This window comes from Eschrichtius robustus, chromosome 16, assembly GCF_028021215.1.
Source record: "Eschrichtius robustus isolate mEscRob2 chromosome 16, mEscRob2.pri, whole genome shotgun sequence".
Classification (NCBI taxonomy): domain Eukaryota; kingdom Metazoa; phylum Chordata; class Mammalia; order Artiodactyla; family Eschrichtiidae; genus Eschrichtius; species Eschrichtius robustus.
In genome coordinates, this window is record NC_090839.1 from 45,615,742 (window position 1) to 45,641,560 (window position 25,819).

At 58.3% G+C, this 25,819-nt stretch overlaps 2 protein-coding genes across 2 annotated transcripts in view; one reads left to right on the forward strand and one right to left on the reverse strand.

Annotated features, from left to right (window-relative positions):
* The window catches only part of APMAP (adipocyte plasma membrane associated protein), a 28,373-nt gene extending 23,662 nt beyond the window's left edge, over positions 1–4,711 (forward strand). Inside the window, exons 7-9 of the mRNA XM_068565720.1 lie at positions 121–255; positions 670–862; positions 3,632–4,711. Coding sequence (XP_068421821.1) covers positions 121–255; positions 670–862; positions 3,632–3,841 — 538 coding nt within the window. The 3' untranslated portion in view covers positions 3,842–4,711. The remainder of the gene's footprint in view (positions 1–120; positions 256–669; positions 863–3,631) is intronic.
* Positions 4,712–7,510: 2,799 nt separating this feature from the next.
* Positions 7,511–17,376, reverse strand: CST7 (cystatin F). The gene is made up of 4 exons (XM_068524498.1): positions 17,301–17,376; positions 9,572–9,744; positions 8,570–8,686; positions 7,511–7,932 (listed from the first exon to the last, which is right to left on the reverse strand). Exons 1-4 carry the CDS (start codon positions 17,368–17,370, stop codon positions 7,855–7,857), a joined length of 438 nt encoding a protein of 145 aa, XP_068380599.1. The 5' UTR covers positions 17,371–17,376; the 3' UTR covers positions 7,511–7,854.
* Positions 17,377–25,819: the final 8,443 nt, after the last annotated feature.

The window sequence follows — 25,819 nt, forward strand, 5'->3', positions numbered from 1 at the left end:
TTGTGGAGGACGAGTCCCCCTCCATAGGCCCTGGCCCGAGGGCCCAGACCGGGAGCAGGGCTCCAGCCCAGCAGGGGCCCCCAGACACCCCGTGTGACCCTCCGCTGTTGGCTCCCGCAGCCTGCTGGAGTACGACACCGAGACCAAGGAGGTGAAGGTTTTGCTGGACCACCTGCGGTTCCCCAACGGGGTACAGCTCTCTCCTGCGGAGGACTTTGTCCTGGTGGCGGAATTGACCATGGCGAGGATCAGGAGGTGCGTGAGCTGATGTCAAGTCCACCGGGCTGTGGGCCGGGCGGGTGTGAGGTGTCAGCTGCATGCCTGCGACGCAGCGGGTGCCTGTCCTGTGTGATGAGAGAGTCATCTTCCCTCTCCCTTCCTCAGCCTTCTTGCGCGTCATGGGCTGGGAGAGTCTTGATGGAATGCTGACTGCAATCCCGGCCCTTTTCCCTGCTGGTGGGCCTGGTCCGGCCCTGCTTCCTGCACCTGCTTCTCGCTGGGCCCAGGGCTCTGAGGGCTTCTAGGAGCAGCCGTGACATCGTTCGTGATGGACGTGTTTACAGTTGTATCCATTCGGTTGTTGGGACCAAGACCAATTTGGTGCTCGGCTAAAATTTTTCCTTCAGTTGGGGGGCTGCCACTCATTGCCTGCTTGGGTGAATTTTTCAGGTTCTACGTGTCTGGCCTGATGAAGGGAGGGGCCGACCTGTTTGTGGAGAACTTGCCTGGATTCCCGGACAACATCCGAGCCAGCAGCTCTGGGGGTTACTGGGTCGGCATGTCGACCATTCGCTCCAATCCTGGGTTTTCCATGTTGGATTTCTTATCCGAGAGACCGTATCTTAAAAGAATGATTTTTAAGGTAACTGTGAAAACTATTGATTTCAAAAAACAAAATGAAAATGCATCTAATTATGGGTTTTTTGACCTTTATGGAAGCTCTGAAAATTCTAGTTCTGCTTATAGTATTTGGTGCTTTTAATGACTTCTTTAAAACACATTTTATTCTTCACCTTGTAATGTAAATGTAAACATTTGAGCCCTCTGATTTTTTTCTCCTGGTTTCCTTGTCTGGGTATTTTTATCGTCACCCTCCCCATCATGACCTGTTGGGGCCTCTGCCCTGCCTGTCCCTCTTGCTCTCCGCTCTCCCCCAGACCCCGCCCCCAGCAAACTCAGCTCTTCCTTGAGTGGTTGCAGGTGCCCCTTCCTCCCGCCCCGCTTCCTCCTGCCTCCTCGGAGCCTCATCACCCCCTGCATGGGATTCCGCCCATGTCCTTAGTTGCAAATACTAAACTATTTGAGACTTAAGGTCCTGGAAGGTGCTGGGCAGCAGTTGCTGAGTCTGTGCGGCACGTAGCCCTGTGTCTGTGCCCCGCCAAGGGCTGCGGGCACCTTCTCAGTGAGGCTGGCCCACGTCCTTCAGTGTTGTTCCGAGTTCGGCAGGTCACTGTTCAGAAATGACGCATCATCGGCTGCAGAGTTACATCTGTTCGCTGGGGCCTGGAGGGGGCAGAATGGCAGAGTGGGCAAGGAGAAGGGTTTTGAGGAAGGCCTGACCAGCTATGGGGCCCTGGGCAGGGGACGTGGTCTCTCTGCCTCAGTTTCTCCATCTGTCAAGTGGGAAGAATAATAGCACTTCATTAGGTGATGGAAAAATTTAATGAGAATATGCAGATGATGCCCTTAGCTGAGCACAGTGAGTGCTTGAAGCTGGTACCCATCAGAGGATGTGCTCTGTCCGTGGTGATCGCATCTCTCCCCTGGTTGATAGGATGCATCTCTGCCCTGGTGGGACGTGTGCTCCATCAGAGCAGGTGCTTTTTCTGTTGAGTTCCCTCCTTTATCCTCAGCGCCTAGAACAGTGTCTGCATCAGGAGCCAAGACCGTGCGTGAGAAAGAGCCAGCGGGGTGGGCGTGTTCTCGGACATGGGCGTCCTGGGCAGGAATGGCCCGGCGTCTTCATGTGGCTGGGAGATAGATGGTGGGTCTGGGGCAGGTGGGAGGTGGGAGAGGACCACAGGCCTTGCAGACTTGAAAAGGAGGTTAGATTTTCTTCAGAATGTTGTTGAAGTCTTTGAGGATTTTCTTTTTTTAGTTTTGAGACAACATCAGACCTAAAAAGCAGCAGGAAGGGAACAGAGAACGTCTTTCCCTCAGCTGTTTGCAGGCAGGTGGCTGACCAGTCGCCCTCGGACGCTCTAAGCACTGTTCCTATAGCAGGGACGACCCCCTTGGGACAGGATATCCCGCGGATACGGGTGACCCTCCGGTGCACAGACCCAGCTCAGGCTTGCCAGTGGCCCAGGGGTGTCCTTTGTAATGGGACTGTGCCCAGGGTCGGGCTGGCTTAGTCGCTGCCTCTCCTTGTCCCCTTCAGCCTGGAGCAGCTACCAGACCTTACCTTCAGGATCCCAGGTCAGCTCTGCTGCAGAATGTCCCTGCCTTGGGCTGCCTGGTGTTTCTCACGGTCAGGTTCAGGCTGTGCCTCTCCGGTGCCCTCAGTGTGACCTGTCGGGAGGTGCCTGGTGTCCCCTTGTCCCTGCAGTGCCCGTCACCTCATCCAGTGGTGGCTGCCGGGTTTCCACTGTGAAGTTACTCTTTATCATTTGTAATTAATCAGTATTTTGTGGGGATAGTTAGTAAGTGTCATTATGATCTCGGGGTTGATGGTTTTATCAGTGATTATGATCGGTTAACCATTGTTGCTTACTTTGACGCTCACATTGTCCGGCCATGGCCAGTGGGAGCCCCATCCGTATGGCCCCTTGACCTTTGCATGTGTCCCAGTCGTTCTTGGAGTAGTTCCTGCTTCCTGGCCCTGCACATTGTTCACGCTCCTCTCGTTCTTTCCCTGCCCCGCTCTGGGATCAGCCGTTTCTCAGGGTTCCTGGCTCCTCCGAGAGGGGACAGGTGCCAAGTGTGCTTACTGACGGGGTGTCGCTGCTCCCAGGCCCTCGTGACAGAGCTGGGGGTGTGTTTTAAGCTGCCAGTTTTCTTACCGTCTGTGTTTGTACTTCCCTTCTCTAAGGGTGAAAAACCTGGGTCTCATGCTCCTTCATACCTATGTGATCAGATTCCCCAGTTGTCCCTGTCTGTAGCCATTGTCCCCTGTCACGTGGCCTCAGCTGTCATGTGGCCCCCGCATCACATGGCCCCGGCTAGGGCTCTAGCACCCATGCCAGCCATTTTCCCTCCTCCCAGCTGTGTGCAGTTGCCTTACCTCTCAAGGGCTCATGGCCTGTGCCAGGTCACCCTGCTGCAGGACACCATCTCCCCTGCTTGGGCCCTGACACCCTGCTTGGAGCCACGGCCCTGTCTTTTCTCCAGCGTGGACTCTCCCTGCTCAGACCGACTCTCTGGTCTGGGCCGCCCCTGCACGCACCTACCTGCTTGGCTCCACAAGCTACTTCTTGACTGAATTGTTCAGGTGTGGGGTGTGCCAGTATTTTAAAAAGGCAGCTGCAGTGCTGTGTGGAAGCGAGCTGGTGGGGAGGTGGTCCAGCGGCCGGGAGAGGTGGGGGGCAGGGTGGGTGGGACGTGCACGCAGGTGACAAGAGCCACGGTGCCCGGCCTGCGGGACTCCATGTGGCCCGCATCACGCTCCCCTCTCACTGTGCTTCCCTTTCAGCTGTTCAGCCAGGAGACGGTGATGAAGTTTGTGCCGCGGTACAGCCTCGTCCTGGAGCTCAGTGACAGCGGGGCCTTCCGGAGGAGCCTGCACGACCCCGATGGGCAGGTGGCCGCTTACGTGAGCGAGGTGCACGAGCATGACGGGCACCTGTACCTGGGCTCCTTTAGGTCCCCTTTCCTCTGCAGACTCCGCCTGCAGTCTGCCTAGGCCGGTCGTTGCCCTGCGCGCCACCCCTGGGCCAGGAGGTGCGTGGACACACCCTTCCCACCTGCACCTGCCGGTCCGCGGAGGTGTGGTGCAGCCTCTCGGGACACCCTTACCTGGACTTGGCCTTGCATCTGCCGTGGGGGAGATGAGTCCACGTAAAGCCCTTTTCTCTTCCAAACCTTCCCAAGTGCAGTGATTCTTTAGGACCCGGGGACTTGGTGCACTTAACAGGCTTCAGGTGTGGGGATGGAGCTGTGGGTGAGTCGGCTGGCGTCTCGCTTTTGCTGCTGGCTGTGTCCCGCCAGCCTCGATGCCTTTGTTGTTAAATGGGTGATACCTGTCTTTGTGGGAGGGGCTCCGGGAGGGCGCGGAGAGCTCAGAGCAAACGTGTGTGAAGCCTCGGATGGGCTGTGCAGGCGAAGAGGGCACGGCTACGTTCCCCAGAGTCAAGTGAGGCCTGAGCCTCGGCCCTGGGCGTCCCTCCCGTGGCTCCCACCCTCCTGCTGCATCTGGCCCCCTCCCTACCCGGGTCCCCGCCAGCGCTCTGAAGGCCAGGACCTGGGTGTGTGTGGAGGAAGAGCACGTTGATTCCAGCAGCTCAGAGGACTCACCGGCTTCTCCATGGACAGCCTGCCGTGCGGATCAGAGGATGGGGAGTGAAGGTGGGCGCTGGGCACCAGGAGTCCTGTTCACACTCCTGGTTCCTCACCCCAGACCCAGGTGTGAATAGTGCACGTGCTGGGGTTGCGTCTGCTCTAGTGTTACAAGCCTGACGCTGCTGTGTATCCTGACGGGTGTGTCCACACATGGTCCCGGTTGTGGGGTGATCCATGTGATTATGGTAATTAAATGGACTTTTCTGCTGATTAACCTCTTGATGGTGTTGCCTGGGAATTTCTTCTGTGCTTTAATCTACTTTAACAGTGAGTGAGGTCTTGTCCTCTGCCTGTCGTGAGGGCCGTTCTGCTGGGATCATGTTTAGATTTGCTCGGGGCCTCCCCTGTGGCCGCCTGCCTCCCACGCTGACTCAGTCCACATGACACTGCTCTCCTGTTTCCATTCTGCAAGGTGGGGCTGATGTCTGCTCCTTCCTTTCCCGCGTATTTGTGAGAACACGTCAGGGATTGTGTCTCTGGAATTGTCTTTGTGACTTGAAAAGATGGTATTTTGACTAGGGGATGACATTGAACGTCAAGGATGGCCGACATCGTGGTGAGACTTGAACCGTTTGTGTCTTGTGCTGGTTCATAGTTCCTTTCCCCTCCCTGCTCCTCTCCATTTTAGGGGAGAGAGTCAGGATCTGATGGGGGCTCATTCCGAGTTGCCTGCTCGGGGCCAGCTTTACGCACAGCCGCGTACAGCAGAGTCAGACTGGCTGCGTGGCCGTGATGTGACCTGTGTCCTGTCAGGTGATGTAACTTCATAGGAAATGCTTTTTAACAGGCAACAGTGCACCCGTGTATCGAGTCTGCAGGAATACTAAGGTGAAACCTGACCATTCTGCCTTGAAAACACACAACCCAAGCGCGCTGACCCTGAACGTTTCTTCTTGGTTGGGAACTGAGGGCTGCGCTCTCAGTGCAGAGAAGCTGGTAGCTTTTCACAGTTTTCAGCAAAGGTGTCTTTTTTTTGTTTTGACTCAGATGTTGATTTTCTGTCTCAAAGTGTCATTTCCTGTGTTTTATCTGGTAATTTGCTATGATGAGGTGCAAAATACAGCCTCATTAAGCTTAAATATATGATAGGTTTTTGTTGTAAACATGAAACGGATTTGCTCTAATGGGAATTACTAACAGGCTCTTAAAATTAAATCAAGTGATTCATTCACTGTGTGCTTCTTTGTCATCCGCTACAAAAAGTCCATCAGGACTCAGTTGCTGCCTTTTATAGGACGGAGGCCCCGCGTTGAGGTTTTTGTCATCAGCCTTTGCTCTGCCGTGTTGAGTTTTCATGTGCACCGACCTCTTTGTGATATAAGGAGACGTGGCCGTGTCTCATGGGGGAACCGAGGCTGGGGAGGGACCTGCCTAGGGACACAGGCGGCTGGGGGCGAGGAGGCAGGGTGGCTGCCCAGTCCAGGGGTCAGACCTGCGGGTGCCTATGTCCCCGGGCACCGAGGTGGGACAGCAGTGGGGCTAAGCCTTGCAGGTGGTCCTCTGGGTGGCTGCGTTCCTCAGGGCCTGGCCCGTCTGCAACCCGGGGCGGGCTGGGCTACATCTGGAGTGGAGGCCCTGAAGCTGGATCCCAGAGTCTGCACGGCTGGTGAGCAGGGGCGGAGGGCCTGGCGGGGAGGCTCTGGAACACAGAGCAGGGCAGGCCTGTCTGTCGGGAGTTTGACTGGTTTTGGTCAGTTTGAGACCCCAAGTGTTTCTTCTTCTTGGTCATAATTCTGGTACTGTGTGTCTTAGAATCCTGTATCCTTAACTTTACATTTTCCCAGTGACAGTGAATGAGATGAAGGGGCAGCTTCCCACTGTCAGAATCATTCCCTCTTAGAGCAAAGCTGGTAAGTTTTAAAAAACAGGTAGAATTGGGTGGCAGCATGGGACTTCAGGCCACCACTGGTTGACATCCACTCCCTGTGGTAAGTGACGCTGTCACGGGCACAGGGGGAGTTGGGGGCAGGGGTGCCGTGAGGCTGCCCCCCGTCACACCTCTCCTTTCTCACACCACGTGAGGCCTGTGGCGCAGCGTCCGGTTGGTCTCACAGTTGTCAGGAGACACTTGGCCTTGTGCTCTGGTGCGTGTTTGAAAGTGAGGATGGAGGGGACCTCAGAGCTTGCGTGCCCTGTGTCAATCATGGGGGCCCCACAGGTGTGTCCTGAAGCGTCTGGCCCTGGTGCTGGACCCCAGTGTGCCTGCCGTCCTGCTGATGGATGGGGTCAAGCAGGGGCTGAACTTGCTTGTGTTCACGAGAGGGCTGCCCTCAGGGGCTTTCAGAGTCTTGAACGAGTTCAGCGTCGCGTGGCATAGTGGCCGCCACTGCCCCTGAATTAGTGACCAGGAGGTGAGTCAGGGCCACAGAAATGGAGGCGGCTGTGGAATTATCGTGACTCTCATCGCTGCAGGAGCCAGAGGAACTTCACTTGGGGGTTCGCGTTTGTCACGTTTATGACAGCGAGCTAAGTCGCCGTACGAATTCAACGCACATTTTCTGTTTCCTGTGAATTACCGAGTCGTTCTTTTAAAGGTGACAGCACGTTTTGCGCTAATTCGTAGTTGGATGAGGATGCCCGGGCTCACGGTGCAGGCGTCTGGGTCCCCTCCTCCCGCTTGGCCCAGCCTTGCGCCACCTCCACTGCGAAGGCCTTCCCGCCTTCCCACCCACGGCGGTGCCCCCGCCCAGCAGGTCCTCCACCCTGCCTCCCTCTCTGTGCTGGGCGGTGGGGTCTGCTGGCTCCGTCCCTGCCCACCTGCCCAGGCGCAGCCGCCGAGCCTCAGGCAGCAGAGAACATGGGGGTGGGATGCACAGAAGACAGCGCAGCTGGAGGTGGGGGGCCGTGGGGCTTTGGTCTTCAGTACGGTTCAGTGGTGAAGCCCCCCAGGGCTTTGTGGAGGGAAGGGGACCTCCTGACTTCCCCATTCTCCCCTTAACAGGTCAAGCAGCAGGCATTGCTTCGAGGTGATCAGTTCTTTATTCAGGTTTATTCCTAACTATTCACCCAAGAGGTCACTGATGGCCTGGTCCCTGCCCAGTGCTGGAATGATTATTCAGATGGAAAGGTGGCCCTCTGGGCTTTCCTCGAGGGCCTGGGACCTTGGGGCAGTGAGGTGGGAGGGCCCCTCGGGGTCGAGAACCCGTGTAATCCCCATTGGAGGACTCGCCCTGTCTGTGCAGACCCTAAATCTAGGTGCACAGTGTCGGGGAGACTAGTTAAGTTTGGAAGGAGACTTGATGTGTTCAATCCAGCCGTGGGGGGGCTCTGCGCTGACCCCTGGCACCGCCATTCTGCTCTCAGGAGATGCTGTTTCCCAGGGCCCACGACAGCAGGGATGGAGCTGGGAGGCGGGAGTCAGTGACAGCGGAGGACAGGCACCTCGAAGCTCTGGAGCCAGGGGACCACCCAGACTTCAGAGTAGCAGCTGAGAGTCTGAAACGAGGGTGGCCTGAGGGTCCCCCTTTACGGAGGCTTCCCACCCCGCCAGGGCGACCCAACCCGCCGCAGAGGTGGGTTCCCAGCGCCACTGCCTCGGGCAGGTGTGTGTGTGTGTGTGTGTGTGTGTGTGTGTGTGTACACATGTGTGCTTGTGCTTGTGTGCTCACGCGTGTGCGCCCACGCATGTGCATGTGTGTTTTCTTTACTGAAGAATTCCCTCTCTGCCCTGATTTTATTTTGAAAAATTTCAAATCTACAGAAAAGTTGAAAGAATAATTCAAAAATATATACTCAACACATGTATTTACAAATTACCAAATTTTGCCACATCTGCTCTCCCCATGTGTGTATATAAAATTTCTCAATTATCTACAGGTTTTCTTTTGCCCTCCCCCCACCCCCAAACCTGCAGTGTTTACTCCCTGGAGATGTGCCTGTGGGAACGAGGAGGGGTGGTCGTTTGGGAAGTCCTGGGGGGCTGCCTCTCGCACTCCCGTGTCGGGGGTGGGCGTGGGCGCTGCTCAGGGGTGGGATCAGGAACCTCGCAGGTAGAGCAGTGCCGAGGGTGATTTCCGAGGCTGCGAAGGTGGCTGGGGGGTGGGGAGCAGTGGGGAGGCCAGAGCCCTCTTACCCGCTTCAGGGTGCGGTTGGTCTGGAAGCCGCAGTCGTCCAGACTCGAGTGCCTGGTCTTCTTGCAGGTGGTTCTGCTGATGTCCAGGTCCAGCATGAACTTCAGGCCCTTCACTATCTGAGGGGATAGAGGGCGGGCCTGGGTCACTGGGTCCAGGACATGGTGAGAGATGGGGTGAGCTGGGGGCCCACCTCCCTCCCCCCAGGCTTGGGCATGCGCTCCTGCAGACGGTGGAGACTGAAGACCCCAGTCCCCGGGTCTGGGTCCCTGGAGTCCTGACACTGGCTACTTACACCCGCGCAGAACACCCTCCGTGATAGGGACAGCGTCCTGCTCTGAGAGTTTGCGGTTGCCAAAGAGAATAGAGACAATAAAGTCACCCCCCAGTCCTGTACCCAGGGGTGACCATTATCGTGAGTCAGCATGTGGGGTGGTGTCGGGCAGCACACATCCTCGGGGCTGTGGGTCTCTCTCCCCAAGGCCAGCTCCCCGGTCAGTGACCGCGAAGCTTGCTGACCGGCTGCACTGGGCCCCTGCTTTTTGAGAGTGGCTGCGTCCTGTCACTGACTGTGTCCTGTACCCTCACTGACCTGTGTTCTCGGGACCCAGGACGAGGCAGGCCTGGCTGCCCCGTGGTGTCCCCGTGGGAGGGGGAGCACTGAGCTGCTCGTATTGGGGCCGCTGAGAAGCGTGGGGACCTCGCAGGGTGTGACACTCCTGCAGGGACGGGGCAGTGGTTGGGGGACATGGCCAGATGTGCTTTGGGGCCGTGGAGCAGTGGCCTGCGGGCAGCCCGGCAGGCAGGCAGCCCTGAAGGTGGGCGGCGGGGCAGCTTGTGCCCCGTGGTAGCCGCCCTCCCCCACATCCTCCCTGTGTGCTGCCTGGGAGGAGCCTGGTTCAGTGAGAGACGGCGCCGGCCTCGGTGCCTGACTCTGGTGGCCCCGGTCCGGTTCTAGGTGGTCAGACCTGGCCGCCTTGGGCAGTCCTGAGCCCGGACCCCACCTGGACGAGGGCTCTGCTGACGTGCGACTCCCGGAACAGGAAGGCGTCGTTGCTGCAGTTGTTGAAGCTCTCGGCACTGTGTCTGGCTGCCCTGAGGACGTCCGGGTCGTTGGTCTTGATAGTCTTGGGAAATCCTGGCTTTACACCCGAGTTAAGGATCTGGGAACAAAAATCTGGACGAGAAACAGAACCAGACAAGAACATTACTGTGGGGGGGGGGTCCTTGGTCCAGGGATCACGCCTCCTGCCTCTGCTCCCAGTGTGGCGCCCGGCCCGTCCACCCCTCGCCATCCGCCCACCCGGCCTGTTCTCCCCTCCCCTGGCCGTGTACCCTGCCGGCCCGTCCATCTCTCGTCCCCCAGTGCGTCTGCCCTCCGTCCCCGTGGTTGCCCCGTCCTCAGCCGAAGGCCAGTGCGGTGGGCGGCGCAGAGGTGGATAAGATGTGGTCCCGTCCTGTCCCTGCCCGCATGTGTCCCTGGGTTCTATCCTTTCAGAACCCAGGTGGTTTCCAACAGTTACAGGAGCCTGGACACCACTGCCCGCCCTCAGGCCTGGACCCTCTGTCAGGATGAGCCCGGGTTCTCCGAGAAGTCGGCCCTGGCCTTTGAGGCTGCCCTCGGCTTCGAGCCCTCAGCTTGTCCCCAGCAAGTGGCCGAGGGGAAGTGCTCGAAGGCCGTCCTCCGCCCCCAGGACTCTCGAGCGAATCCGCCCAGCTGCCAGGTCCCCGCGGCGCCCACGTGCTGCCTCCTTTGGGGTGTTTGGGCAACAGGTGGGTGGTGGCTTTTCTAATTGGTGGCTCAGGGGTGACTTGATTTCAAATTTATGTTTCTCAGTTTTGCTGCAGTGGTCACGGACTACTTTTATATTAAAAACTAAATTGGGGGGGAGGGAGAATGGGAAGAGGGTTTGCGTTGTAGATTACTTCTCTTTTCTAAGAACTCCCCAGATTTTCCTGAAATCATCTTGTGCCAGAAGTGACCCAGAGCCGACCCACCCCATGGTGTCGGCTCAGCTGTTTTCTTTCACTGAGTCGTGTGGAGTGTGGGGTCCGCGCCTCGTGCACGGCCTGCATCAGGGCTCAGCTGCGTCCTGGCCGGTGTGGAGGGTCCACTGCCCTGCACTGCCCTGGAAGGTCACTCTGCCTCCCTTGGCCGTGACCTTGGGGAGCACCTGTGGTGCATTCAGTGGGGGTGGGGTCAGCACGTGGTGGACCCGCTGGAGCCACAGGAAGTGGAGACTCGTGGACGAGCTTCCGGGCGTTGAGTGCGGGAAGGAGGGGTTCTGTCCTCACGGGGGACTCGCTGGGACTGCAGACCCAGGGTGCTGGGTGTGGGCCCCGCCGTCTTGAGGACACACGGTTCCCTGGTTGTGAAGAAGTCTCGACTCATGGGAGGAAAACAGTGGTGTGAGGTCGGCAGCGCTTGGGGGCTTTGTTCCTCAGGGGCTGGATGGGGGTGTCCCGCTGGAGACAGGGCCCCCCAGCCACGGGACTGATGGACTGAGAGGACCTTCACCTCAGCTGGGGGTGGGGGTCAGGGTCAGTGGGCTTGCTGGGCCAGGACCCAGGCACCTGGCAGGACGGCCCACGTGCGGCTATGTGTCCAGGAGCTTGGGCTGGGGTCAGTCCAGTACGCTGGGACCTCTTCTGGGAGCCGGCCTGTACGCGGGTCACAGCAGAGGGTGAGACACAGCGCACGCCAGCTCAGCTCAGTGGGGAGGTCTTGCCAGGGTGTCAGTGAGCCCATCAGCCTAGAGCGAGGTTTTCGGAGGAGGCTGGTTCCACCGCCGCCTGAGGTCTGCACAGAGCCCTCCTTAGAACTGGACGTCTGCTGTGGCAGTGGGCACACGAGACCCCCACCGGGTGCGAGAACCAGGACGGCCAGAGCCGACCCTGTGCGGCCTCGCTGAGGGGTCTCCTCTTCAGGTGGGTGGAGCGGAGGAGGGGGCTCTGGCAGTGGGCAGAGAAGGCGTGAGTCCGGTCTGGGTAGGGTCTGCGGAGGGCCCATCACCCTGGGGGTGAGCCGCTGGCGCTCATGACAGCCTCTTTGTAAGAGGGGCTGGCACTGCCCGCCCGCCCAAGCGGGACCCCTCCTGGCAGGTGGGCCCCAGCTGGGTCCCTGGGTCGAGATGGAGCTCTGGATGGCTCTGTGAGGCCCCCTCAGGTGGGAGGGCTGCTCCACCCCCATGAGAGCTTCCCAGCAGGTGAGGTTGTCGCTCGTTCCCCACGAAGGTCTGTCCCCAACGTCGCTGAGAATCTCCATTGCCGTAATCCGGCCCTCACATGACGTCCCCGCAGACTCTGGGCTGGGCCGTGGCTGAGGTCTCTGGACGCAGCAGCTGGGTTGGTCCGCTGGCTGGGCCCTGAGCCCGTGGCTCTGACTCTGGTGCTGGGAGGGCTGCTGGCCTGCTGTTGACGACAGGAAGTCCAGTGTGGTTTTCTGTTTGGAAAACAGCTTGATTTTTGCTTGTCAGCGTAGTCCGAACAGCAGACGGGAAGGACCACCTGGTGGGCGGTCCAGTCTCCCATGTGTTTGTGGGTCTATATCCACGGCGATTTTTTCTTTGTACAAATTACATATATTGCTTTTTCTGATTATAAGCTTACTTGTTTGGTAGGAAACTTGAAAAACACAGAAAAGTACAACAGAAACATTAGAGCTCACTCTCAGTGTTGCAAAGGTAACCACTGCTACCTGTTTTTAAAATAAAGTATACTACATTTAATTTCGCTTGAACTTAACATGATTATAATAATGAAGTGAAACTAGGTGAGGCCAAACCTCCGATGAATGTCTCTGCCAAACGTGTGATGTCAGTTCCTAAGCGATTTCGGTAAAGTTACAAAGAGGTTATAGGAAACATTGAAGTTGGTTTATTTTTACCTACATTTCCTAAAAGAAAGGCTTCAGTTAAGTGAGGCTTCATCAGCAGAGTTATCTAAACAAACAGTAGAACCCCATTTTTAATTTAAAAAAGTTGAAAAGTCAAACCTATTTTCAGAGCGATTCTTCAGAATGTCCACAGGGCAAGGTTGGTGCAGAATAAGCCCAAAGAGGGGCTCTCCTTCCGGAAGAAGACAGGCAGCCGGGGGGGGGGGGTGGTGGGCCCTGGGCGCCAGCCAGCTAGCCCTCTCCCACCACCGCCAAGGGGGCCCCCGGGGCGGCCGTGGTCCCATCTACAGGGAGGAAACAGGCCTCAAAGGAGTGCAGGGCGGGTTAAACCTAGGTGTGAAAGCCGTGTTCTTTTTCTCTTTTTTCTCTCAAGAAGTATTTCTCGATGGGTGCTGTGGGCAACTCCAGGTTGGGGGCAGGACGGTGATCCGGCAGAAGGGGCTCAAGGAGGGAGCTGGGGGTGGGGACCAGTTAGAGGGCAGAGAGCAGAGCACGAGGCAGCCCTGACCGCCCTTAGCTGCAGGCTGGGTGCGGGGGCCAGAGTGGGGGATCGTGACTCACACCGGTGGCAGGTGGTGGCCTGGTGATGACTGAAAGGACAAGCAGAAGGAGAGGTTGTGAGGAGGAGCAAACACTCTTCATCACACGCGCTGGGGTGGGGAGGGGCCGGGCGGCGCGGAGAAGTGAGATTTCCAAATGAGCCGGACTCCCTCCCCCATCCCCTGCCAGGCGGGGCGTGGAGGCTTTGGGCCAGAAAGGCACTGGGAAGAGGGAGGCGGGCAGACCCCGTGGTGAGGGGTGGGCTGAGTCAGGAAGGAGAGAAGAGGGCCCCTTACTGCTCTTGGGAGAGAAGTAGCTCTCCAGCTGGTCTTGAACAAAATGACTCAAGACGGCAAGAGATTCGGCAAGAGATGGGGGGCCGGAGACTTGGGAAGATTAGGGTGACAGCAGCGCTGTGCTGGGTACTGAGCGGGGGGTCCAGCCGCCCCCGGATGCACGGTTGGAAGAGCACCGGGCCAGCACAGTGTGCAGGGGCACGGGGCTTGGAGGGAGGACGGCAGAGGCCCAGCTTTCCTGGGGCTGGAGCAGACTCCCTGGGGCGGAGATGTGAGCCCCTGTCGTCTCAGACCTGGGCGGTGGAGCTGGCCCTGGGACCGAGAGCGTGGGCAGGAACCAGTGCGGGACCTGCCTCTGGCGGATCCTTCCCACCTGCCCTGGCACAGCCGGGACCTGCTCCAGGAGCCAGCACGCTGGGGATCCCGCAGGCCCCTGGGCTGCTCAGGCTGCACCAGTGGACTCCCGGCCACCCCCTTCTGTGAAATCGCCCCAGGCCCCGTGGACACCCCCCCGATTCAACCTGATTCAAGGGAGTCAAGGAGTCTCTACTCCCCTGGTGATCAGAATGGGAAGCAAAACGTCAAGGAAACATTCTGATGTTTCTTGCTGAAAAGTGTAACTTTCCATCTAAATCACAAGTGATTCCTACTCCAGCTCCTGTCCTGTCCTGTCCCTACACCCCCTTCTTCAGAACTAACACCGGCCCCACTGATTTCGGTGGCCAGGCTCTGCACTTGCCCTCACCAGTTGGGGCACTCAATTCCCTCCACTGGTGTGTGGGCACTTCACAAACATCGAGGGGTTCAAGGCAGATGCACAGTTGAGCAGGTGGAGCCGGAGCTTGGGGGACATTGTCAGCAGCCCTTTGGGTTGCGGCAGCAGTTAATTGTTTCTATGCAGGTTAGAGAGGATGGAGTCTGCCCTCCAATCACCACCAAACATGCAGCAAATGTCCCAGGAGAGGACAACAACTTCCTGACAAAGAGCAGCTGGTAAAATGAGCCAGCAGCAAATGGTTTTGGTAAACGCCTCTCAACTTGCTTTTCTGAAAAATGAAGACATGGGATGACGTCCCGTAGGAGGCGCTGGAGCCTGGGACGCTGGCTGTGCGTCCACGGATGCACCGAAGCCGGGTGGGGGTGCTGGGCCCTTTGGAGAGTCCGGTGCCTCCGGCCGCGCAGCCCCTCCCTCCCTGGTGTGGAAGGGAGAGGGGGCTGCTCAGGCAGCTGGGGCTCCCGACCCCTTCCTGTTTCAGGAGTGTCTTGTGTGTGGCCGGGAGGTGGGGGGACCCGAGAAGGGAACCAGGGTGCCCAGGAGCCGAACGCGGAGGCCCCTGCTGGAGGCCGCCCCGCCGTGTCCCCGGAGGTCTCCTCGTGGAGGCTGCTTCCCTGCCAGCATCACGGGGCCCTTGTCATGTCACGGGCGGGGTCCTGGGGCGCACACTAGGAGGGCTGTGCCCACAGAGCGGGGTGCTGCTGTCCACTGCCCGCCTGGAGGTTCACTCCGAGCCTCGCCCCCTCCCGTGACACCAGAACTCAGTGCGCTGGTGGTTGCCCTTAATTGCGTGGGGCCACACCCACCCGGCTGTGCTCTGGGGGCTCTGACTAATGAGTAGCCCCGTTCTGAGAGCATAGGTGTCCCCTGGCACAAACAGGATGCTGGTTAGTCCCCGCCTTAATCCACTGGGACATGGCCAGAGTGAGTCCCAACTCTGCCTCTCAAAGGCTGTACAGCCTTGGGGAAACTGCTTGACCTTTCTGAGCCTCCGTGTCCTCATCTGTATAATGGGGTGATGATGGCACCAACCCCACAGGGTTGTGGTGGAAATACAGGAGACCATCCACAGGAAGATCTTGTCGATAAAGGACATGCCATAGTGTCATGATTATCAAATGTGCGAAATGGCTGCAGTGGGGCTCTGAGGGCAGATGGGTGTCCCCCCTGGAAAAAAGAAACCTCAAAATGCAGAGGGTGGGTCAGTGGCCCTCATGCCGAGATGCAGCAGTTCCCCCCCACCCCCCGCCCCGGGATGCAGGCCGGCGTGAGCCTCCCTTGTGGTGGGTGGTCTCTGGGTCCTGCCACTGGTGACGATGGCTGGTGGACCCCAGGCCCTGCCAGGCGGCCTGTGATGGGAAGATGGGCCCCTGTGAGCCCGACTGGGAGGGCTTCCCAGGAGAGATGAGAGTCAGGTTGAAAAAGGGCTTCCATTTTCAACCGAAGGAAAAGTGGCTGAAGAAATCGATGTAGCAATTTCCTAGGTTCTGAAGGGCTTGGGGAGGGCGGCTGCCGGGCTCAGGTCAGCGTAGTTGAGCGCCAGGGGTGGGGAGAAGCCAGGTGCCCAGGTGGCGACACTCGGGGCCCCCGTCCTCCGACCACGGAAGGCTCTAGGGTCTGTTCTCAGAGGAAGGCCGTGGGGCTGAGGGGCGGACTCGGGTCTGGGGCTGAGCTGTCTCTGCTCGACCCCCAGACCGGGGCCTCCAAGCCACTCACTCGAGCCCGAGGCCCTCGCTGGGGCCGTCACCTGTCACCTGACGGAGGCAGCAGACAGGATCTGTGTGGCGTAGGGGCTGCGGCCAGCAGAGGCTCAGGAGCAGGGGTGCGGGCAGGCGGGTGGGCGGCTGCTCCCCACCCCAGACCTGGGGCATTGCCTTCCGTGGGCCACCGCAGCCAGGCGCTTCCAGGGCCGGAGGGGTGCAGTGGTTTACCCATTTCATGGACAGTGAGACTGAGGCTCAGAGAGGCTCCAGGTCCCAAGGCCTCTGCATGTGGCTTGGACCCTGGACCCTCCTCCATCTGGGCTGCGGGGCTGAGAGCAGGCCTGACGGGGGAGGGCCGGGCCAGCCAGAGGGCTGTGTCAAGGGCAGGCCGTCTTCCACCTCCCGAGGGGGCAGGTGCGGGACTGGGTTGGAGAGGGTTTGGTCCAGCACCAAAACCCAGCAGAGGGGAGGCAGTCCTGCCAAGGAAAGGAGGCCAGCGTCCAGCGCCTCCTGGGCCACGCGATCCTGCTTCTGCCCCGCTTGTTAGGGGAGGAAACGAGGCTGGCAGAAGCAGCTTAGGAAAGCGGGACAGAGGGCACGAACGTTACATCCCAGTGCAGTGGAGATGGCGGGCCCCTCACTCAGGCTTTCAGAGGGAGTCACTTCCCTGGTCTGAACGTCCAGCCACTTCCCTGGCCTGGCCTCCTCGGTTGGGCACTAAGGGGGCCCAGGAGGACAGACAGCTCCCGGAGGAGAGGACCCGTGAGGCTTCATGGTGTGAGCTAAGACCGCGGCTGGGGGAGGGGGCAGAGGCAGGATGTCCTGTCCCCATGGTGCCTGAGATGGTCCAGAGCCCCAGGCGGTGTCACCCACTCCCGAGGCTGTGACCTCCAGGGGCTGAGAGGCTCAGGCTGTCCCCTGGGCACCTGCCTGGGCACCCCCGACCTGGTCACCCGTGGCCAGGCTCCGGACCTCTTCAAAGAGGGAGGAGGGCAGAGACCAGTTGCTACCTGGGGGCTGTACCCCTCACCCCCTGCTGGTCACTTAAGCCCCGGCTACCAGCTTCCTTGTGCGCATGGGGGCAGGTGCTCACGGGCTGTGTTACTGGGCAAGTCGCCTAACCTCTCTGTGCCTCATTTCCTGGCCTACAGGTGGCGGCTTCCCTCGCCCTCCCCCCAGCTCTGGCCTGGCTGGAAGGATGAAGACTTAGGGTCCCCCGAGCCAAGTCACAGGGCAGCAGCGGAGGCAGGAAGGGTGCACCATCAAATAGAAATGGCCTGACCGCTACCCCGTGCGCTGTCTCCGTGGAGGGGCTGTGGCGGGCCTCCCTTAGGTACTCGCAGACCCCTGGAGCGGCGGGGGACAGAAGGCACTTCCCCGGTCTCCAGACACCCCCAGTCCCCCTCTCTGCCGAAGCCTGCTCCCCACAAAGGCAGCTGCTGTGAGGTCCCCTGGAACGTGCCTTGGGAACGGGGTTGGGGGGCAAGCTCACGGCGCCTGGACAGTGGGGAGGCCCCCTCTTACCTTGTGAAGGGTCCCCCGTGGCACCCAGGACCAGGCCACAGACGACCAGCAGTACCCCGGCAGGACGCATGGCTGCACGCAGGGCTGTGCTGGGCAGGAGCGCCGGCAGCGAGGTGCTGGGGGAGCCCCGCCCCGCGAACCGCCTGCCTGGGGTGCGGGTGGTGGTTTCTTGCTCTTCGTCTCCACATCTTGCAGCTACAAACTCAACCGCTTCCTTTGTAAAAGTTTCCAAACAGCGATTATTTGCAGGGGAGGGGAGAAAGAGGTGAGAGCTGTGAGCAAAACTTCTGCGATTTTCTACCCTTGAAACACATGGAAGAGACGTTGCAGCAGAAAAATGAGCAGGAATTTTCAGAAGCACACTCACTTGGGGTTCCTTCTCCAAAGGGTATGCTCCTCAGGCCTAGATTCTGGGGTCTGAGTGGCTCCCTGCAGGAGACTGTCCTCCTGCTGGCGTGAATTAGGCGACTCTCCCTGGGAAGTAACAGGAAAACAGGGTGCAGACTGCAGTTCAGAGGATGACCATCGCCAGGCCTGGAACTGGGTGAGGAACAGCGTTTGCTGATGAATGATTGATCCTTGAAACTTTTTGGCTCAGAGCTGGCAAAGGAGAGGAACAGTGTCTGGCCTAGAGGTCCCGGCACTCTGCCCAACCTCTAGGCCAGGCCCACGGTTAGGAGTGGCAGCTCTGGAGCCAAAAGGCTTGAGGCTCTACTTCTGAACACCTGGGCCACCTTGGGTGGAGGTCTCCAAGCCTCAGTTCCTCAGGTTATGCTGAGGATTTGGGGATGTCGTGAATGTAAACGGCCACTGTGCCTGTGCCCTCCACCAGGCATGGCAAGGAGTTGGGCTGCCCCTGTGCTCACGGCCTTGACCCTGCAGTACCTCGGGGGCCGGCGGTCACTCCTGCATGTCCTCAGTGCGGAGGGTCATTCCCACTTTCAGAAGCTCCGGGGGTTGGGGAGCTCAGAGCGGTTATGGGACTTGCCTGTCACTGCACTGTCTCTGGCCCTTGGCCCTGTTGTCTGTGAATGTGGGTGATGGTCCACCTCGCCGCCCAGGCCTGGGGGCGAGCAGAGGCCCAGAGAGGAGGAAGGAACTGGCGTTAGAGCAGCGTTACAGGCCCCCGGGGAAGTGTGCATGTGTGCACTGGGTACATGTGTCATGTGTATGCGTGTGCATCCAGTCTTTATATGTGTCTGAATGTGAACATGTGGAAGTGTGTTTTTCTGAGTGTGAATGAAAGGTGTGTATGTGCTTACACGCAGATGTGTATAAGTCTGTGTGAGTGTGTTTTGTATGTATGTTGTGATATTGATTTTATGTGTCCACTGGGCCTTAATCGCATGAGGCAATTCCTTGTGATAAATCTCTTTATACACACACACACCCTACTGCCTCTGTTTGTCTGGAGAACACTGACCCACACGTTTGTGCAGGTGTCTGTGCCTGTATGTATCTGTGTGTGAGAGTGTACATTGCTTTCGAGTCTGTGTGTTCATACGTGTTTTTGTGTCTGTGTCTCTGTGCACGTGTGTGACTGTGTGTGTACGTGCACTATTTCTGCCCCATCCTCGGCCTGCTGGGGGTCGTGGGCTCTGCACTGAGCCCCACTCATTCATTGGTGGGTCTGTTCACCACTCACCCTTCCTGCCACCCTTTCCTGCTTGAAGTGTGGTCCCCTGCCCAGTGCCCAGTCAGCACTCCCTGGGCCCTTGATGGAAATGCAGCTTCTCAGGCCCTGCCCGTGATCAGGCCCTATGAGTGGGGCCCAGGAATCTGTTTTCACAAACCTCCCAGGAGACTTTTTGTCTTCTGGCCTCCACGCTGTGCCCCCTGCTGGTTGGCTGGAGCCGTCCAGTTCTCAGGCTGTCCTCCCCTCGGCCGAGGAGCGAACCGGACACCTGAGCCGTCCTGCTGCTTCCAGGTCCCGAGCTTCCTGCCTCGTGCAACCCGTCTTGGCCACAGCCGGGCCCAGGGAGCCTGGGGCTCCGCCAGAAGTGTTGCTGCATTTGTTCTGATGACAGCGGTGGTGATGGGGAGAGGGCATGTTCCAACACTTGCTGTGTGCTGGGCACTTTTCTCAAATCCCCACACCATTTGACAGTCGAGGAAACTGAGGCACAAGGGGGTGAGAAGTTGAGGGAAGTTCTGCAGAGTTGGGGCCCAGGCCCAGCGCTGTGGTCCCGGCCGCTGCCCTGCACTCCCTGCCCCCTGCGCCCCCTGCCCCTGGCCTGGGGCCCCAAGCCGGGGCTGTCCGTGCCGGCCACGCTGGCACTGGCCAGCCTGCAGATGCCAGCTTGGCCATGGGGGTCCCTGATGGTGGCCCGAGTGAGCTGACATCCTGTCCAGCACGACTGTTGGCGAAAGCATCACCAAGCCCTGCAGAGCAGGAGTGTGGGGGGCCTTGGAAGGAGTCTAGGGCTGTGTGTGTGTGTGACTTTTGTGCACCCAAACAATGTACAGAAGAAGCACAAAAACTGGTTGTCCCAGGAGAGGATTATCCGATGGGCTTCTGAGACCTTACGCCCTGCGTGTACTTTATTTTCTAAAGTCCACGGTGGTTGTCTGAGTGGAGGGGCAGGAATGTGCTTCTTTGGTCTGGGAAGAGCTGCTGGGTGGCGAGCAGACCTTGTCCACACGGTGGCGCTGTGACCTAAGAAACGAGCAGGTCTCGCCCGGCGTTTCCCACGCTGTGGGCTGGGGGCTTCCTCTTCTGCTCTGGGACCGCCACCGTGCCCCCACCCCCGCCCCGCCCTGCTTCCGTCCCTACATCTGCTGTACTGGTGATGGACTTCAGCAGTCCTCGGCCCTCTCTGGGGAAATGCAGTTCTCAGCGGGGGTGGGAGGGACCCTGCAAATCTTCGGCCTCCGGGCTCTTCACTCTCCCCAGGCTGGGCCTCCTCCTGGGGGATCTTGGTGCTTGTGCGGGTGGGGTTCCTGCACCCAGTGCCGCCCCCAACCATCCGTCATGATCGCACATTCTACACGTGGGGGGCTGCATGTGTCGGCATGTCCATCTCCATGGGGTCTGGGGCGTCCCTGGGAAGAGCCACAGGCTGGGGCCTGGAATCACCCTAAGATGCTGGTGCCGTGTCTGGACTTGATCTCAGCGGGGCTGTCGGTGTGGTGGCCCCTGGAGTGGCAGGTGACAAAGCCCTGGATCAAACCCACCCTGAAGCTCATGTGCTGCTAGATTTTCCAGTTATGAGTTCCCATCCAGTCTCTTGCTGCTTAAGACCATTCTAGTTGGATTTTCTAGGTTTGTTTCCCTTTCCCTCAGCATAAAAGGCCCCAACTGACAGATGGGAAACAAGTTTGTGGCTGGGTCGGTATCAGGGGTATGTGCTTGCCAGTTGGGAGGCTGGAGAAGTTGGTAATGCTATTGACCAGGAGAACTGAGAACCTTTCCAGTGGTGACGGGAGCCTGGATCCACAGGTGGAGCTGAACTCACGGGCCACAGGCACAGTGGGGCTTGGTTCCTGGATACTGCACACAACCTGCCTTACCTGTCTCAGTGCTGTGGCTTCTGCCCAGAGGTCATGTAAAGGCCTGGCCTGGCTTCTGACACCCGTTACCTAAGGTTGCCAGTTAAAATACAGGGCACCCTGTAAACTTGAATTTCAGAGAAACAACAAATAAATTTTTAGTATAAGTATATCCTAAATATTGCATGGGATGTACTTATACTGAAATCATTCATTCTCTAAAGTCCAAATTTTCTGTATTTTTATGTACTAAACCTGGCAGCCCAACCCTTGCTTGGTCTGGTGACCTGGGTGGAGGGACCGAGTTGCCAGCTCTTTACACGTGATTCTTCTGTGTGGATCCGGGGACTCTCAGCTCAGGGCCCTGGTGGGTCAGCCTGGTCAGCTGACCACACCGGCCAGCCCTGGGTCCTGGTTTGGAGCAGCACGTGGTGTGACGGGACGGGACGAGATTCCGCTGCTCCTCTTGCCCTTACGCTTTGCGGGTAAGAAGCGTCCTCAGGGGCCCTGATACTTGCTCTCCTGGGTGGGCTGGATGCTGCCCTTCGCTTGGGGACTCCGCGAGGGCTGCGCTGCTTGGCCTCCCACTGTGTCACCCAGACAGCGACTCAGGCACGACGTCATGTTGCGGCAGCGGCTTCTCACGGAGACTGGAGCTCAGCCTGCACAGCTGTGTGTACCGCCCTGAGAGTGGCTGAGGCCAGGGCCTGGGACCAGGGGGCTAGCCCGGAGGGGCTGAGGGCGCGGCTGCCCCCTCTGCTGACTGCTTGGTGGGCACAGGGCACCGCCGGCCCCACGGGGGGGACCTTGATGCTCATCCTCCAGCCCAGGGGAGGGTCACGCCCTTTCCCAGGGGCAGCCTGAACCCCCGGGGCTCCAGGCAGGACCTCTCTGCAGGCCCATCGCCGCTCCGGAGTTCTGGCTGCCCTCACGCCCCAGCAGGCCGCCGCTCTCCCCGCACCATCTTGTTTGCTCCCCAGGGACTCATCCCTACTGTCTCCACAGAAGGGATATTTAAGTTGAGCTCTGATGACGGGGTAGGAGTTTTATTGGCAGGAAAGGAGGGGGTGAAAGCAGAGGGAGCATCGTGACCAGAGGCTGGTGGGGGTCGGGCTCCTCATCAAGACAGCTGTGCTGCTCCGTGTGGCCGCAGCTGGGGATAGAGGAGCTGGCCCAGCCTCATCGTGTGGTCCTGGACCTTTGGGTCCTTCTTGGGGCCACCTGCGCCTAGGAAGGTTTGCTGAAGGGGAGCAAGTGCTGGTGCTGACAGAGAACTTGGCTCTGCCGCTGCCAGCCAGGCCCTTGTCCAGTGGCTGTTTAAGCCTCACGCTGCAGGACAGTGGCAGTAGAGTGACCTATGACCTGGCATTGGAGAGCCAAGGGCTGTGTGCAGATCTAGACTCTGTGTCCACCTGTATCGTCCCCACCCGCCTGCTGAGTTTCCATGGGCCGCATTCTCTTCCAGTGGGTTTTACAGCCAAGGGCTGTCAGGGTCTGGAGTTGGGGCTCTGGAAACTCCTGGAAAGGCTGGAACTGGAGGATGAGGAGGAAGAGACTCAGGGCAGGACGTCGGGTGCTGGAACCTGCTGTGACCCCAGGACAGGGACACGGGCTGCTGACCGCCGAGGGGAGGCGGCTCTCTGACCTGTTTTCCCCCTTCACATCTTTCTTTCTGACTAAAGCTGCGTTTTCTGCTCTTAAGGCTTCACGTGATTACATTTAGCCCCCTGCCATACCCCTGTGTTCTGGGTAATCACCCCACCTCGAGGTCCTTCCTCACATCTGCAGTGTCCCTTTTCCCTGAAGAGTACTGTAGTCACAGGTTTCAGGCTTAGGATGTGGGCATCTCTGGGGCCATTGTTGTGTCTGCTTCAGGAGGTGTCAGGAAGAGGAGGGCCCTGCAAGGTGGTGGGCCAAGAGCTGCTGAGGCCTCTGGGGGCCTTGGCTCAGCTGTCTCACAGACCGCCTACCTTCATCCTCCTCCTCAGGAAGGTCTCACGCTGAGTACCGCCCCTCCAGCAGACCTGAGACAATGGTTGGAGCACTTGGCATATGGGGGGGTCCCAGTGAGACAAGTGCACTCGTGGACAACAGCCAGACCACACGTGACCATGGCACTCTGCCCACTCCCTGCTGCCCCTGCCCAGGAAGCCAGACCACAGCCTCTGCTGCAATCATCCCAACGGTCAGGCTTGGTCAGGAGCTGCCAGCTTCCCTAATTTTTGTCCCCGTGTTCAACTTAGCATCAATCAGAGAAGAAAGCCGAATGTGCCCCCAGCCAGGCCTGCGGGATGCCCCGCTTCTAGTTGCCTGCCTCCAGCCTCCCCCGTCCCCGTCCCTGCACGCCCGTCTCTGCCACGCGCCAGTGGCTGAGTTCCCTTGCTGTCTCATGCTCTGAATAGGGGAGATAGCTTTTGCTTGTTCTCTTCTGGGTGGTCCTTGTTTATTTCCATGCCGGGAGACGTGAGTGGGGAGTGGGACGGGGACACAGCCTGTACAGGTGGGCTAACGCACAGGTTCTTGCTGGGCAGCTGGGAATCTCAGAGCCAGGCCCCTGGAGGGTGGGGAGGTGCTGGGTGGTGGGCTGGAGAGAGCCCTCAGGCAGAGGTGGCTCTCACAGTGTCCCCCCAGTAGCACGGCCACCCTGCCAGGCACTGCGATGTGGGCAAGGCACTGAGAGCACCTGCCTCCGGCCGCCGGCAGCTTCCAGGTGGGGTCCTGGTTCCTACGGGGACCTCTCATGAGAATAGCCCCACAAGCTTGGCAAAAATGCAGACAGTTTGTTCCTGAGTGAACACTCACTCTGTGGATCTGGGTGTGGGGCTGGGAATGAGCATCTTCAGAGCGCCTGGGGGCCCAGCTAGACCTTGGAGCACAGCTGGGTCTCCACGAGAGCTCAGGCAGACACACCGCCCGCCCCACGGCCCAGGTTTGTCTTCCTCCCTGCGTCCCTCCTCGTTTCACGGAATGATTGCGGATTTAAATGGGTGAAGATGGTATCAACTACAAATTGGCACTTGCCGTTGGCACTTGCCAGCTACCTCTACAAGGATTAAGTCAGGTGCTGCTGCAGCTGCTGACTTTCAACACCCCCTGAAAGGAGTTCAGGGTGGAGAGCAGAAATGAGGCCCTCTGTGCTCTGGGAAAGACTGGCAGAACAGGTCTACAGATACATATTTTCAGGAGCAGATTTTATGAGCCCGATTCTTGTATCTCCTCATATCTAGAAAAGCACTAGAATCCTTCATGGTGACGACTGCTCCTCATGACTAGCAGAAACCTTCTGTAAAAAAAATATGTGCTTGATTGCATGTACTCCCCTTGAACCAAAATCACACATACACTGACCTTCCCCCCACCTCTTTGGAGTAGTTTCTCAGAGCCATCTGAAATGCTGTCTCCCGGGCTGCAGTCCTCATTTTGACCCAAATAAAACTTAGCTCGCAACTCTCACATTGTGCATTTTTTTTTAAGTCGACAGTGGCTTCTCTGCCTCGGTCCCCCTTGGCATCTGACAACCCATTTATTGCTGTTAATTAGCCACCCGGGCGTACCTTCCCTCGGGCGTCTGTAACTCTTGGGCCTCGTTCGTTTGGCTCCATGCTGATGCAGATAACCCGTTTCACTGGCTTTCCTTCTGCCATTAGTTTCCGTAGCCCTCGTGTAAAATTTCCGGATTGTAATTTCCCGATTCCAAGTTGTGTGGTGAGCTAGGGTTGGTTTCACCGCCTCCCTTGCCTTTGTCCCATCCTTGGTGAATTTTTAATTGTGCAGGTGAATCTGCTGAGGTGTTTACCCTTCTGAAACCCCTGGGACCAGCCCAAACCAGGGCTGGCTGGACTTACATGTTGTGTGTGTGGTGGGTGCAGGTGTCACAGAACCAGGAATCCAGGGTCAAAGGGACAGTCATGAAAGTCGGTTCTCACTTGATTTCTTCCACAACATTTTAGTAGAAAAATTTTCAAGTTTTTTCAGAAAAGTTGAATGAATTGTTCTGTGGACATTCACATGCCACCCCCTAGATGCCACAGTTAACTTTTTCTGCATTGGCTCCATCCATCCATCATCCATCTATCCATCCATCCATCCATCCATCATCCATCCATCATCCATCCATCATCCATCTATCCATCCGTCCATCCATCAATCCATCCATCCATCCATCATCCTTCATCCATCCGTCATCCATCCATCCATCCATCCATCATCCTTCATCCATCCGTCATCCATCATCCATCATCCATCATCCATCCATCCATCCATCCATCATCCATCTATCCATCCATCATCCTTCATCCATGCATCATGCATCCATCCATCCATCATCCATCCATCCATCTATCATCCATCCCTCCATCATCCATCCATCATCCATCCATCCATCTATCATCCATTCCTCCATCATCCATCATCCATCCATCCATCCATCCATCCATCCATCCATCCATCCATCATCTATCATCCATCATCCATCCATTCATCCACCCATCATCCCTCAGTTCCTCTTGCTGTTTTTGCACATTAACTACAAAGTAGCTGCACTTCGGTTGATGTTGAATCCTGGGGACCCCATGCTGCCCAGTGACCACGTGGCCTCAGTTTAAATTCCCCTGGAAACAGGAAACCTGCTGCCTGCTGTAGCCCAGTTCCACCGCTCCAGCTGAACCAGGTTCCCTTCTGTGCCAGGGGCCCAGTGACAGGCTCCCTTTCTCCCAGGTGTGGCTCTTCAACAGAAGGCATTGAAGGGAAGCAAGAGGTGGAACCCATGGGGATGTTAGAGCCCGGGGCTGGGCCCCTCCCGGCCTCTGGCCCAGGTCCTCTGGCAGGCCCGGAATGTGTGGGTCTGACAAGCCCGTCGGCGAGGCTGATGCAGCTCATCCAGGCTCCACTTTGAGAACTGCTGATTTAAGCTTGCACGGCTCAGTGGAAGTCCAGTTATCCCTAAAATAACTGCTTAGTCAGAGTCTCGGGTGTCCTTTTGGAATAGGTATGGAAACATGCTTCTGGCCCGAGGGTACCACTCTTTGACC

Excerpts from the sequence above, each read along its gene's own strand:
- CST7 (XM_068524498.1), bottom strand. The coding sequence starts at position 17,370 with ATGCGTCCTGCCGGGGTACTGCTGGTCGTCTGTGGCCTGGTCCTGGGT. Across the intron at positions 9,745-17,300 it reads CACGGGGGACCCTTCACAAG|ATTTTTGTTCCCAGATCCTT; the intron begins GTAAGAGGGGGC and ends TTTCTCGTCCAG. Across the intron at positions 7,933-8,569 it reads CCAACCGCACCCTGAAGCGG|ACTCTCAGCTGCTACTCTGA; the intron begins GTAAGAGGGCTC and ends CCCTCGTTTCAG.